The 14,789-nt window shown below is 41.0% G+C and overlaps 1 protein-coding gene across 6 annotated transcripts in view; it reads right to left on the bottom strand.

Annotated features, from left to right (window-relative positions):
- Positions 1 to 291: 291 nt before the first annotated feature.
- Positions 292 to 14,789, bottom strand: part of PAG1 (phosphoprotein membrane anchor with glycosphingolipid microdomains 1) — a 159,572-nt gene continuing 145,074 nt past the window's right edge. For all 6 annotated transcript variants that reach the window (XM_070802747.1, XM_070802742.1, XM_070802746.1 and 3 more), the window contains one exon: positions 292 to 9,752. In XM_070802747.1, coding sequence (XP_070658848.1) covers positions 9,384 to 9,752 — 369 coding nt within the window. In that variant the 3' untranslated portion in view covers positions 292 to 9,383. The remainder of the gene's footprint in view (positions 9,753 to 14,789) is intronic.

The raw sequence follows: 14,789 nt of genomic DNA on the forward strand, positions 1-14,789 counted from the left end.
AACAGAGGCACAAAGAAGTACTATGGCTTCCTCAAAGTCACCCTGGAGCTGCGACTCAAACTCAGGTTCTTTTCTGCAGAGTTGGCAGCTCTAACCACTCAGCTCCACTGCCTGCTTCTCAGGCACCACCTTCTTCCTGCCAGGCAGTGAGCTGACTGTCAAAACTCCCAACCCAGGAGATGCCCTCAGGGCATATAAATTAGCCATTCTTGATCTTCCCAAATATCAAATGAACTTAAACAAGCTTTTATATAAAACTGATCTTTATTGCAATTAAAAAAGAACAAAAGAGAATTTGATAAGTGCCTTTAATTACAACGTACCTGCTATTTACATGTAATTATACTTCTATATACAGCTTGAATAAGGTTCATTACATGTAAACTACAAGATATGACAAGTTAAACTCCAGCCTTTTGGGAACATTCAGAATAGAAATACTATGGGCAGAAACACACAGAAAACAAATACCAATTTCAGTACCATTACTGGATGATGATCGCTATCTGGCCACAGAAGAGAATTGTAAATATACATCAAATTGAAACTTATTCTTAACATGACTAACAGTATTGCTATTATTTAAACTCTAAACATAACAATTGGATGATCAAAAACAACACAATTTCAATTTATATAGCACCTTTCTTTCAGAGTTCAAAGCATTTGTATTTATCTATATTGTCTCAATTGTCCCCATAACATCCCTATGAGGTAGGCAATGGTTGGTATCATTATCCCCATTTTGTAGATGGAGAAACTGAGGCACAGAGTAATTAATCATTTGCTCAAGGTCACACAGTAAAGTCAATGCTGAAACGGACCACAGAGCTATGAGCTTGTCTCAAAAACCAATGCGTCTCTTTAAATTGGCCCCTCTGATAATTTAATTCAGTACTTCAATTCATTTTTCCAAGAAATAAAATATGTACATTTTTTTCTCCCATAAAAATTGTTGAAATACTATAGGCAAGAAGCAAACACTCTAGGGCAGATGTTAGATTGATGCCAAGATCCCCTGGAGAAGGGAAAGGCGACCCACTCCAGTATTCTGGCCTGGAGAATGACTAAGCATTCAAGCTCTTTTAGAAAGTGTTTATGGAAGTTTCTTATTGGTTTTGTTTTTTCATTACTAGGAGGTTCTTTCCCCAGTTTTACAAAAAGTTGGAATGAAACATATTTGAAAGGTTGTTCCTAGTAACCTACAAATGATGTCTTTAGTAGCCATCTCGTGCTAGCCACAAGCTTATTTCTGAGTTAACAAAGAAGAAAGTATCTAAACAATAATTTACGTCTTTAACATCATCTTTCTCAGTCTTATACACATTTACAGTGTGCTCCTTAAGAGACTCAGGGTGGTAGGTAGCGTGTTGGAATAAGACAGTTTCCAGACTCACATACACAGGGGCCTAAAGTCATGCCCACATCATTTAGTTCAGATTTTACTTCTAATCCCTGCTCTGCCAGCCCCCCACCCCACCCCACCCCAAATCAAATATGTAGTTAGTACTCAGAAAAAAATAATTTTTTTGTGTGTGTCAAAATCTGAGGCATACAGGACTCTTTCAAACGTTTGTTGACTTGGATGTAAAATTCAACTCTCCCAACACATTCCACGAGCTTCTCCCTCTGAGGCGAGCACTGCTAACGATGCTGCCAAATTTCCAGGACATCAGCAGGCAGCCGTGGAGTGGCCCACAGGAATTCAGTTTCTAGCATGGCTCCAGGTAAAACAAGGGAAGCTTATATTTAAGAAGATGAATGCAAAAAAAGCAAGCAAGTTTACTGGCTAGGTCACGATCATCATGCCAGGTTCATTTATGGGTTTCACATGAAAAATACATAAAAACTTGTCAAAGGAATGTTCAAAGACTGACTAAAGCCTTTGGTTCTAGTCTCTTCGCCTAGGGAAAGGCACCGCTGTCTGTCAGGGAAGCCTTTACTACCTAAATGGGAGCTAAAATTACATTTCTTTTTTCCTTAAGCGTAAAAAAGGAAAAGGAAAGAGTCTGTTTACACTCATGGTTTCCCACTTGCTGAGTGAAAAAACAAACAAAACAAAATTAAACCAGACATTACAACAAGCCAGTTCTGAAATGCAGGCTCCAGGGGCCAAGACTGGTCTCCTCTCTTTTAGCCTTAATTATCCTGTGAAGGGTGCCTAATGGGTATAGCAGGTAGACTTTCAACGATTAAATGTATAATGAAAATGAACAGATACCTGTTCTGGTAATTTGGGAAAAAATTACACTAGAATACATATTTTAGACCATGATTTTATTTCATTTACTTTGGTAATTCCAGATGAAGACTCTAATTTAACACAGTTTCTGGAATGATCTCTTTTAAGTCAAACACTACCTTAGCGTGATGAGAGTGAAGTTTAAAAAAAAATGAAAACTAAACCCGGCCTGGATCCTTCGGTGTATAGAGACAGAGGCCCTCAGTCACTGAATCACCCATTGCCTCCAAATGTTGGAGATTTCGTCTATAAATGGCCAAGTTATGTTCAACATCTGGTAACTTCAGATGCTTGAACACTATCCTCATTTCCTTGAGACCTAGGAGAGGAGCTCAAACTAGTTACAGCAACATAACTCATAAGCACTCTTTCCCAGGGGTGGGGCATAATAGCTACAGGATTTAGAAAAATGTTACACTCAATATACTTTAGAAGTGATTCTTTCTTATAGGAAAGGGTTTTCCCCGCCCCCCTCTTAAAACAATCAGTGTCCTTCAACTTTACGGGTCGCTACTGGTCTGCTGTTCCAGGATTTACCTTCAGCCTCAGTACATTGTAGGGGCCATGAACTTACCTGGAGAGGGCACAGTGCTCCTTTTTTTTTTACATTTGTGAGTCTGAATCCTCAACAGAATGTTTTAAAAATTCTTTTCATTGGCCCCTTAGTGCCAACCACATCTCACAAAAGACGTGGGCAAGAGTGTACATGATTTGTGTGCTGTGCTCATTCAGCTATGTCCGACTCTTTGCGACCCCATGGATTGTAGTCGACTGGGCTCCTCTGTCCATGGAATTTTTCAGTCAAGAATACTGGAGTGGGTTGCCATGTCCTCCTTAGGGGATCTTCAGGATCTAGGGATTGAACCTGCATCTCTTGTGTCTCCTGCATTGGCACCAGATTCTTTACCACTGAGCCATCAGGGAAAAGGCTGAGAAGTGATGGTTTACATGGTTTAGCAAAGTTTCTGACAAATAACACCTAGCATCTGCTTCCCCAAGTGGGTCTGAGGCTTATCCAGGGAGCCCCTGACGCTGGAAAATGTGAACTGGGAAGAGCTGGGGAATAGTTCAATGCTGCCAGTCAGGGTCTGCGATACTGAAGATTGTAACTGCTATTGGAAAAGAAGGCACGGAACATTCTGGGAGCAGCAGACACAGAGGGGCTGGGATGGTGCCATGCAAAGTGACAGAAGGTTTTAAACATTCCAAATATTGAGAATAAAGAAGGCTGAGTGCCAAAGAGTTGTTGTTTTTGAATTGTGGTGCTGGAGAAGACTCTTGAGAGTCCCTTGGATTGCAAGGAGATCAAACCAGTCAATCCTAAAGGAAATCAATCCTGAATATTCATCGGAAGGATTGATGCTGAAGCTGAAGCTTCAATACTTTGGCCACCTGATGCAAAGAGCTAACTTATTGGAAAAGACCCTGATGCTGGGAAAGACTGAAGGCAGGAAGAGAAGGGAACAACAGAGGATGAGATGGTTGGATGGCATTACCGACTCGATGGGCATGAGTTTTATCAAATTCTGGGAGACAGTGGAGGACAGAAGAGTCTGGGGTACTGCAGTTCATGGGGTCGCAAAGAGTTAGACACGACTTAGCGACTCAACAACAACAATATTGAAAACAACTCTCCCACTCTTTCGTGAATTGGAAAAATTTGACCATTACAAAGACCTTTTGAGACAATGAGTCACAATGATGCTGTCATGAATTATTTTTGAGTAGTTTTGAGTAAGAGGAGTACTTTGAAACTGATTGGGATCATCTAACAGACAATATGTTACTTTTTTTGGAAACCATTTTTATGAGGGGAAAAAAAATGAATGCACAGTGAAATGCAAATTCCTATTGTTTAGTGATATTTCAAACGTCCCCTGAAAACATGAGGCATGTTAATACAGTGCAAAATTTAAATGGTAACAACATTAAAACAATTTACGGTTGCCAATTTAACATACAGAGGTCTGAGGAATGACAATTACCAACCTTTATAATACGTAACAGGAAGTGAGCCGAGATAGAGCATGATACATTTTTAAAAGTGAAAGTGAAAGTGTTAGTCCCTCAGCTGTGTCTAACTCTTTGTGACCCCATGGACTGTAGCCCACCAGGCTTCTCTGTTCATGGGATTCTCCAGGCGAGAACACTGGAGTGGGTAGCCATGTACTTCTCCAGGGGGTCTTTCCAACCCAGGGATCGAACCTGGGTCTCCTACATTGTAGGCAGATTCTTTACCATCTGAGCCACATTTTTAAAAAACACCCACAATATGGAAGTGGTGAGCAAAGAGGAGTTCAATCTAACTGCATTAAGATAAATGATTACCAAAATAATGCTTTAAAAAAAAATCGTCTTTTTTAAAGCAAAAAATGTATCTCTTGTGTCATCTGGCATTAAGAAAAATCTGAACTACAATTTCCTAGTTAAATAAAAGAAGAACCTAGAAAAACAATGAAATATTTATAAGCATTGGAGACTGCATGTAAATACAGCTTTAAAATGAGCAGTAGGGGTAAAACACCATTTATGAATGTTTGTTCTCTTCTAGACCATGATTTTATTTAATTTACTTTGGCAATTCCAGATGAAGACTCTCACACAGTTTCTGGATTGCTCTCTTAAAGTCAAACACATTCTAAGTGTGTAAAACTCATCTAGTGATACTGTCAGAAATAATATATTTAAGAAAAGCTACAACACAGAGCAAGAAAATACAACTACAGGACAAAGAATTTAGACTTCACTGCAAATAAAGCCATATTTGATATTTTAGACACATGTTCCTATTTTCACATCAGTCACTTATTAACACCAAACATTACACTTTAACTTTTCCCCATTACACAGTACAATAAGCCTGTCAAGATTTCCAGGAAATAACCATCAGTACCTACTGTGCTTCCAGCAACCAAAGCTAAGCTGGTTGGTACCAGAAATCAACACTTTCAGAATGACATCACTAGACCACACAGACTCACAGCAACTATTACCAGGAGCATTTACTCGTTTACAAAGTCCTACATCAGTCTTGAACTGAGGCTCTGAGATTCTAGCCATAATATGGCACCATCTCAGAGCAGCACAGGATCCTCCTCCACTGCTGTTCATTCTGTGCTAAAACCTCCCTGTTTCTGGAGACAGTGAAGGAAGTGCCTTCAGGTGATAATAGCCCCTGCTTCTGCCGTCTGGTTGTGTGTGGGGGCGTCACTATCCTGGCTCACACGGCCCTTGCTGCTTTCGGCCAAATCTCTCCTCAAATACCTGTCTGAGAAGGACACCTACTTTCATTTCCTTCTGTCCGGTTGAATATTTAGGGAGCTGCATGAATAAAACTATTTAAACACACCACTGTTTTTCAGCTAAGAGAATGATGGACATAGTTTAAAATTTGAATTCATTAACTAGAGAAATTCACTGAGGGCCAGTTAAGAAGGTTTTCTGGTAACTGTCAAATGAAAATGATTGGGAAAAAAAGAAAATGACTGGACAACTGTTTCTTCTGTTCTGCTTTTATGACAATAATCATCACACTAGTAGGATACACATTCAAAATACATGACGGGATGTATCCTAATTAATTAAGCACCAGAGTGACTTTAAATATATACACATGTGCGTGTATGTATATAGCCTGCCAGGCTCCTCTGTCCAGGCATTCTCTAGGTAAGATTACTGGAGAGGGTTGCCATTTCCTTCTCCAGGGGATCTTCCCAACCCAGGGATCAAACCTGGGTCTCCCGCATGGCAGGCAGATTCTTTACAGTCTAAGCCACCAGGGAAGCCCTATATATATAGTTACTGGTAAAAGTAAGTAAATGCTCTAATTTGAAAAATGAAAATCAAATATGAGAGCTAGATCTAGTAACATGCTGAGGTTAAATTTCAGTTCTTTTTGCTAACTACCTAATCTAGCACTCAATTAGAATCAACTCTTAGATTTTAAGGGCAGACAAATCAGTAATTAGCCTTTTTCCCACAAAGGAGAGTGGTACTTTCAAAAGCTTTAATAATCCTAATGATATAATTTACTGAAGGGCAGGAAAAAAAAAATGTGGCAAAGATATGCACAAAAATTACTTCCTCCTAGAATTTAAAATCTCCTCAAACATTTCACATAAAGCAGGTTACACTTCCCTGCTGACAGACAATATCTGAGAATCAGTAAAATAAACTCTTTGAAACTTTCAAAATACATGAATAAAAGCAAAGATCCTAGGCAAGATTATAATAACCTAGGTTATTATAGTTCAATGCATACATAATATGGATGTCAAATTGAATTTTAAAGATACAGTAAACTCTTTCTTTCTTGATAATTACTTTTCATACACTTAAACTACGTAGCTTTTAAGATGAAAACTTTTTAAAGAAACCATAGGCTTCCAACCTAAAGATTCTAGCACAAAGTTTCAACAAATAAAATTTTTAAAAAGTGATGAAATTTATGAAATACTGTACTAAAGGGTTAAAACAGTGATGTTACATCAATAAAATACTTTAGTAAGGTACCTAATGTTCTGAAGAGCAGAGCCATCTCCCAAAGCTTACTCTGCTTTTCTCAGGCCCTAGTCCTCATAGATTGTGCTATTACTTACTCTTTCAGGATGTGTTTTGGAGGCCCTTACAGTTCCCTTTTAATACTTTATATCACAACTTATTCTTAGCACAGGTTCTCCAATCGAGAGAGAGATTTCACTGCACACTTTACGGCCGTAAGGCATAGCCCTTATTTTGAAACTTCTGGGGGAATTCCAATAATGAAATTTCAAGATATGACTATTTATAAAGGGCTTCCCTATCTAGAAACAGCTTTACTCTTTAGAGATCATACCCGCTTCCTTGGTCATAAGTGAGACATTATGAACTGCAACTTTTGAGCAGTCAGGTGCTCATAAAGGATGAGACTGCAGCATGCACAAGGCTCGGTGAACAGTGTGAGGTGGCTGTCAACAGGTGCCAAAGCAACCCCATGATACTGAGGTTGTTGGGTCAGACTCATTCATAATAAGCAGTGAGAATCACCGGGGAAACCAGTGCTTACAAAGGAGATGAATTCAGAGAGTATGGGCCTTGCACCTTTCTGATAAACTTCTCCCTGATCCAAGGTTATTCTGCCATGATCTTTTGATCAATGATGATTGTGCTTTTATGCACATAAAGTCTTCACAGGAGAGACCAGGCTGATTGGAAAATAACAAGCAAACTATTTACTCCAACTGAGCTACTTTACAATTGCAGAAACGTATTACAGAGCAGTCACAAAATCAAGCCATGAATGCAAGGAATGGAAAAAAACATGCCCGGGAGCTGGTCCCTACAATTTTCAAGATGCTTCATCCTCCCAACTGCATTCTTTGTCCTAATGAGTGAAAACAGTAAGATTATTCAATCTGAAAAATCGCAGATGTCACAGTGGTACAGAATAATTGCCTTTTTTTTTTTTCTTTAGAGTGTAGGAAAAGCTTCTTTTCTGTAGCCCACACTACATAATAGCACTTCAACCAGGTTCCTTTTAGAATGAAAAATGAACAGGTTTCCCAATGTCGGCCTTATAAAATCTAAAGAGATGATTAAATTCAAACCAGGCTGAGCTCTCAATCTGAGTTATTTCAGCCACTGAATGAAGGGGAAAAAAAAATCCCAACAGGCAATTTACATGTGCAAGCACCAGGCTACAGAATTCATCACCTTTTTCTTAAAAACGTAGCTAAACCTTAATGGAATCATAATACTTTCATAAGGTTAATCGTCAGTCATCCCTGGTCATATCTTGTTCCTCTTTCCATTTTTACCATTTCAAATATTTCACTATTGCCCACCACAAAACATTGAAAATGATCAGTTATGTTTATTCCACTTATTTCTCCAATGAGTCAGCTGATTTTTGACCAAGAGCTCCAAGTACCATTTGAAAAGTGATGTCTTTAAAAACCTTCCATGTTTTAAACACTTGGTTAGAAAAAAGATAACAACTACTGGTACAGCTTATGTGCTTCATGGTGTCTTTTCAAAATGAGAATATAAATCATTGTACATCAAATCAAAATAGTTAATATATATTTTATCTGGCACTTCCTAGAAATTAGGCATTAAACATAAAATACCTTATAAATTTATATAACAAAAATAAATGTTTATATTTTCATCTCAAATAGACTACCTTAGGGGAGCAGTTCATGTATGAACTCCTGCACGTCAGTGTGGCAGCAGAGGTCATCAGAAATACACATTCAAGTCCACAGCCCTTGGGAAGAGATGGATGCAGTGGCTGCCACCCAAACACGTGGTCTGTGTCCTAACATTGAGATTAAGGCTCTCTGTTTTGGAAGAATGAGCTGGACTAAAACAAGTATAGAAGTACCATGATATTCTTTGAAAATACTGAAAAAGACTCTGAAGAGTTTCAAACACTGGGGGGGAAAAAACCATATTGACTATAAAAATAAAATAAAGCATCTAACAATGACTTCAAGTACTTTGGAAGAGGCTGCTGACATGGAGTGCCCAAATCAGAAGGAATGAAGAGCTAGGAAACTCCAGGGGTGTCCCCAGTGCTCTCCACTGGTTGGGGGCTCGGGTTCCCAGGTGCAGCTCTTTGAATGGGCTGGGGAGGAGACCGGAAATAGCAACCACAATTTCTTAGCAACGGAAAACACCCACTTGAAGGCAAAGGCCCAGCCTGGTGGGAGAAAATCCTTGGAACGAACCATTATAAATCGGAAGATTTCAGAGAGAAATGCCATTCATTTTACTATCAGTAGCAGACAGTGAAAAGGAGAGAGGGAGAGAAACCAGGCTCCTGTGAATGGCAGTGTTTCAGGCAGGTGAGCTGTGGTTTTTGACAAGTGTCATTCTTCCTTACTGCGTGGCTTTCTTCACGAAGAGGGTGAGATCACTGACAGCCGGGATCCTTCCAGAGGGAGCGGGTGCATGACGCAGGTGTGCTTGGGTATGCCAGTGCCCTGGCAGCAGGGTGCCTACCGCATTTCTCCCCAAACTGAGAAGCAGTTCTGGCATCTCCAATCGTCTTCCCTTTCCTAAAGCAGCATATGAAGTGTGGCTGACATCGCTTCTTGTCTTCTGCAGCAGCACTGGCTTTGCCGGCTGGTCCTTTGCTAGCTGGGTCCTTTCCAGGCTGCTAGAGCCTGGTGACGTCTCGGCATTGCTGCAAGTCCCCGATACTCTCGTAGTCATTCTCTTTTGGGCAAAGGCCATGGTGACTGTTGGTCTCTGGGGCAGACTTCTCTTCCTCTCTGTTTAGAGTCTGTATTGCTTCATAATCTGGCTCAGGCTCCTCACTGGGCTTGCCTGCTGCTGGAAGTGTGCTGACACTATGCGGCATCTTCTCAAAGTCTTTAACAGTGGCATAGAGATCGTTGCAGGAAGAGGGGGACCTCGGAGCGGCTCCCGGCATGGAGGTGTAGGAGGCCTCCGGTACTCTAAGTGACTGTCCTGATTTGTTCCCTGGCTGTCCTTTTTTATGCACTGATGAATACATGGCCGAGATCTAGAAAACAAGGGGAGAAGTGAATAAATAAGCTCCAAGCTTGATTCCTCCCTCCCCCTTTTAGTGACAAGCTAGATTCTTGGGACTATGGGGGTGTGGGTCCCTTTAAGAATTTTTTTCGGATTCCCAAACTTTACAGAGACATAATTGACACACAACACATGTAAGTTTAAGGAGTGCAGCATGATGGTTTGATACACATATTGTGAAATGATTACCACAATAAAGTTAGTTAACAACTTCTTTACTGTGATTACCATATTCTTGGTGTGTGGTGATAACATTTAAGCTCTAAGTTTCAAGTATACAACACAGTACTGTTAGTTCTAGCCACCATGATGTACTATATTCCCAGAACTTATTATAGATGGAAGTTTGACCCTTTGACCAACATCTCCCCATTTCCCCCAGTCCCCAGCCTGAGGCAACCACCATTCTACTCTATTTCTGTTTGGCTTTTCTAGATTTCACATCTATATGAGAATACACAGTATCTGTCTTTCTCTATCTGACTCATTTCACTTGGCACAATGCCCTCAAGATCCATCTATGCTGTTGCAAATGGCAAGATTTTCTTTTTTATGGATGAATAATATTCCATTATGTGTACATGCATGTGTGTGTGTGTGTAATCACATTTTCTTTATCCATTCATCTGTTGTTGGACAGTTAAGTTGTTTTCATGACTTGGCTATTGTGAATAATGCTGCAATAAACAGAGGAGTACAGATATCTCTTGTAGACAGTGTTTTCATTTCTTTTGGATATATACCCAGAAGCCGATTCTTCACAACCTATGCTAATCCTGGAGTACGCAGCAGAACAATTATATGTGTTGTCTATAACTTTGTAAGTAGCCTAATTCTATGAAATCCAGGTTCTCTCTAATTCTGCCAAGGGTTTGAGGCAAGGAGGTAGAGTGGGCAGCTCAAGACCCCCAGGACCTGACCACAACATCGGGTTTTATTTGATTTCTTTATCACAATGATATTTCACCTGAGGAAAGTTTTGACTGCTTTACAAAAAAGGGTAGAAAACATATCATCCTGGTGATACTCAAAAGGGTGGGCTTCAAGTCAGCAGTAGCAGGATCTGGACATTTTTTGGAAAGGCAAACTCTGGGGCACCACCCCAGAACCACTGAGTCACAAATTCTGGGGGTGGGCTGACTCTCATGCCCACTAAGTGGGAGAAGCACTGCACCAGACTGTATAATCCACTCCTCCCGCATCACAAAGGTCTCAACAATAGCTTCTGGATGCTGGTTGGCAGTATACATATATCTGTCAGAGGATCACTTTCCACTATTTTTTTTTTTTTCTGATTTTATCTATTAATTTTATCGAAGGACAATTGCTTTACAGAATTTCGTTGTTTTCTGCCAAATATCAACATGAATCAGCCATAGGTATACCTCTTCCTCTTGAACCTCCCTCCCATCTTCCTTACCATCCCCCCCCTCTACTATTTTTTAAATTAATACTTCATTGCATACTATTGGTTAAATAGACATTCAGAGATGGGGCTAAGTTTTCTTCAGTGGGAAAATTCATTCTTATATGAAATCAACTCAGAAATGATATTGGGAGACAATCAACATAGGGGATGGGCTGCCCAGGTGGCTCAGTAGTGAAGACTTTGCCTGCCAGTGCAGGAGATGCAGGAGACATGGGTTCAAACCCTGGGTCAGGAAGATTCCCTGGAGAAGGAAATGGCTACCCATTCCAGCATTCTTGCCTGGGAAATCCCATGGACAGAGGAGTCTGGTGGACTACAGTCCATGGGGTCGTGGAGAGTCAGACAACACTGCACCTCTCATGCAACAAAGACAAAAACTTATGGGACACTCTTTCCTTTGGGAAGAACAGGCTGTTTTCCAAGCAAACCCACTCAGTCTCACCAATACATCTCCTCTAGCCACAAATACAGAAGGCAGGAGAAGGGGATGACAGAGGATGATATGGTTGGATGGCATCACCAACTCGATGGACATGAGTTTGAGCAAACTCCAGGGGACAAAGGACAGGGAAGCCTGGCGTGCTGCAGTCCGTAGGGTTGCAAAGAGTCAGACATGACTGAGCGACTGAACATCAACAACAAAGCCACAAATATCAGGAGAGGTTTCATTTTCTTTGATACAAAAATGGACTGATTAGGAGATTTGGGAGGGAGGGTATTGTTTTATTGTTAGAAATCATGGTTGGAAATAAGTAAAAATATCCTTCATTACCTGCAGTTATCTTTGCACAGCAATTGATGTATTAAAACACCCAGGAAATAAGGGAACATACTTCCTGACAGATGCTTGGCTTTGCAAGTGCAGAGAGAGATGTCCTACTCTCACATATCCACATGCTGGGCAGAAAGCTTCCAGCTGGCCTCCAAAACTTCTTAAGACACGCCTGCCGCACGCTAACTGTCATTTGCATGAGAACTTTCCCTACAGGCTGGTGGCTGGCATTTGCCAGGCTTTGACAATCCAAAGGGTTTGAGTCAGAGAAATAATCTTTGTGAAACTCCTGCCCTGTTGATTTAACCATTTTCATGCATATTAAATTAACATTCTCACCTGAGAGGTTTTAACTAAAAAATTCCTTTCAAAATGAGGAATTAGAGTAGCTTTCCATTTCAGAAGAGTAAAACACAAGGCCTCTGCTTTGTGTAGCAAGTTGCCAACACATGAAACTTTTTACTTAAAAGGTGGTCCGAGCCAAAAACGTGGACAGATTATAAAGGGGTGAGTCATGCATGATAGGGGCTTCCCCGGTGGCTCAGAAGGTAAAGAATCTGCCTGCAGTGCAGGAGACCGGGGTTTGATCCCTGGGTTGGGAAGACCCCCTGGAGGAGGAGGAAATGGCAACCCACTCCATTATGCTTGCCTGGAGAATCCCATGGACAGAGGAGGCTGGCAGGCTACAGTTCGTGGGTTGCAAAGAGCTGGACACGACTGAGCCACTAAACACACGTGCATGGATAGTAATGAAGGTAGCCGGTGTCCTCAGCTTCAGCGGTAACATCAGGAGGACAAACACAACTTTATCTGTGAGAGTGACAGCGAGAGCTGGGCCCTTAGCACCACTTCTGTTTCTCTTCCTCCTTTCTTGCCCATGCTTCTGTCACAATGGCCTCCACTCCTGGTAAGTACTTGGGCCTTCTTGGCTTTTACAGTCTTTTCTTTTTTAAATTACAGGCTCTTTCATTAACTTGCAACTTAATATTTTCCCTGGGCATGAACCAAATGTGCAGGAGGGTGTCACTGTAAATTTGAAATCTTATTAACATTTCTCAAGTCTTCTAATATTCTTTTTGAATATATGTCTCCTACGACTATTATTTTTATTTTGTATAAATAAAAGGTTTCTCTTCAAGCCCTCTTACTATTTAGCTTTGCAATTTTTCTCTTTAACATCTTTCATCATTATTATTCAGTCTGTAAATTGTTATTATGTTCTCATAAATTACCCTCTTTCCCTCATTTCTCTTCTTTTTATATTCAACCCTTCCCCCATCATTCTGTTAAATTAGGATAATAGTACTTAAAATTCAGGTCTCAGTTTCAGTCTGGACTAACATTATATCACATGAATATAAAAATAAATGATCTCCATATTTATTTTTCCTAAATCATCTTCCTAGAATGAATACATGGGAGTCACAGTTCTTTATTCTATGTTCAACATTCATCAGTATAACAGTGTCCTATTCAAAAACCACAAACAAATGTAAGATAAGAGGAAAAGTAATTAAAAATTTCACATAGTCTCAATTTATTTTAAAGAATTAGTTTCCAGATCTCTTATATATTTTTTTTCAGCCTGGCTTGTAGAATCTTAATTCCTTAACCAGGGACTGAACCCATGGCCTCAGCAGTGAAAGCACTGAGTCCTAAAAACTGGACTGCCAGGGAATTAAAGTATTTTCTTAGCCCAATGGGATGTCTCCAGGACAGTGAAAAATGCCGGAGGAGGCACAGGAGCCACTTCGGGCCCTGGTAGGAGGGCCCTGCATTAGTCTTGTGAGGGGCGGGCCCAGTGGATATGGACAGGGGTGGGGGAACGTGAAAGTTAGCTTCTGAGGTGGAATTGAAGGGCCTGATTACTGGCTGAATCTGAAGACAGTGAGGAAAATGCGGTGTTCAGGAGGGCCCCAGAGTTTTGGCTTCTGCAACCAGGTGGACAGATGGCAGTTCCACTCCCTGGAGAGGGAACGTGGTGGGGGCTGGGCAACGTCACACGTGTGTGTTGCTTTTGCATGTGTGTGTGTGCCAAGCCACCTCAGTCGTGTCTGACTCTGTGTGAGCCCATGGACTGTAGCCACCAGGCTCCTCTGTCCATGGGATTCTCCAGGCAAGAATAGTGGAGCGGGTTGTCATGCCCTCCTCCAGGGATCTTCATGACCCAGGGACTGAACTTGTGTCTCTTATGCCTCCTGCATTGGCAGGTGGGTTCTTTACCACTAGCGCCACCTGGAAAGCCCACATTGCTTTTGTACACGTACACAATTTACTAAGCTAGGCATGCCAGGAAGAGGCTTTATGTAGCTTGACAAATTAAGGTGTTCGGCTCTGAATCTAGCTTGACAAAATCCCATAAATACTGGCTTTTACAATTTTAATGCTTCACTGAAAGTTTAATCCATGACTCTTTAGCCCCGGTGCTTGGGAGGATATATCACTGTTTCTCATTGGTGGCCATGTCTAACCCTACTTCCAGTCTGGAAGTGTTTTTGAAGTTTCCTGCTCTGTCTCCCAGAAGCCTAAGCCCTTCTTCCTCTGTCTCCCAGCCAGGAGCAAATTCTCTATATCCACCTGTTCCAATTCTCTGCATATTCCAACCCACTATTAACTTCCTTTTAATGGGAACCTCCTCCCTGATTAAAGCTCACACACTTACATTTCTCTCTTCTCATTCCTCTTTCCTCCCCTCCCCTTTCTATTTTTGTCTTCTCCTTCTTCCCTATTGAGCTTCCTTGTTCAACTTATCCTCTTCCTTGTCTTCCCATCTCCCAGTTACTTTCTCTGAACCATGATAAAGCCAA

Source organism: Bos indicus, chromosome 14 (genome assembly GCF_029378745.1).
Source record: "Bos indicus isolate NIAB-ARS_2022 breed Sahiwal x Tharparkar chromosome 14, NIAB-ARS_B.indTharparkar_mat_pri_1.0, whole genome shotgun sequence".
Taxonomy (NCBI): domain Eukaryota; kingdom Metazoa; phylum Chordata; class Mammalia; order Artiodactyla; family Bovidae; genus Bos; species Bos indicus.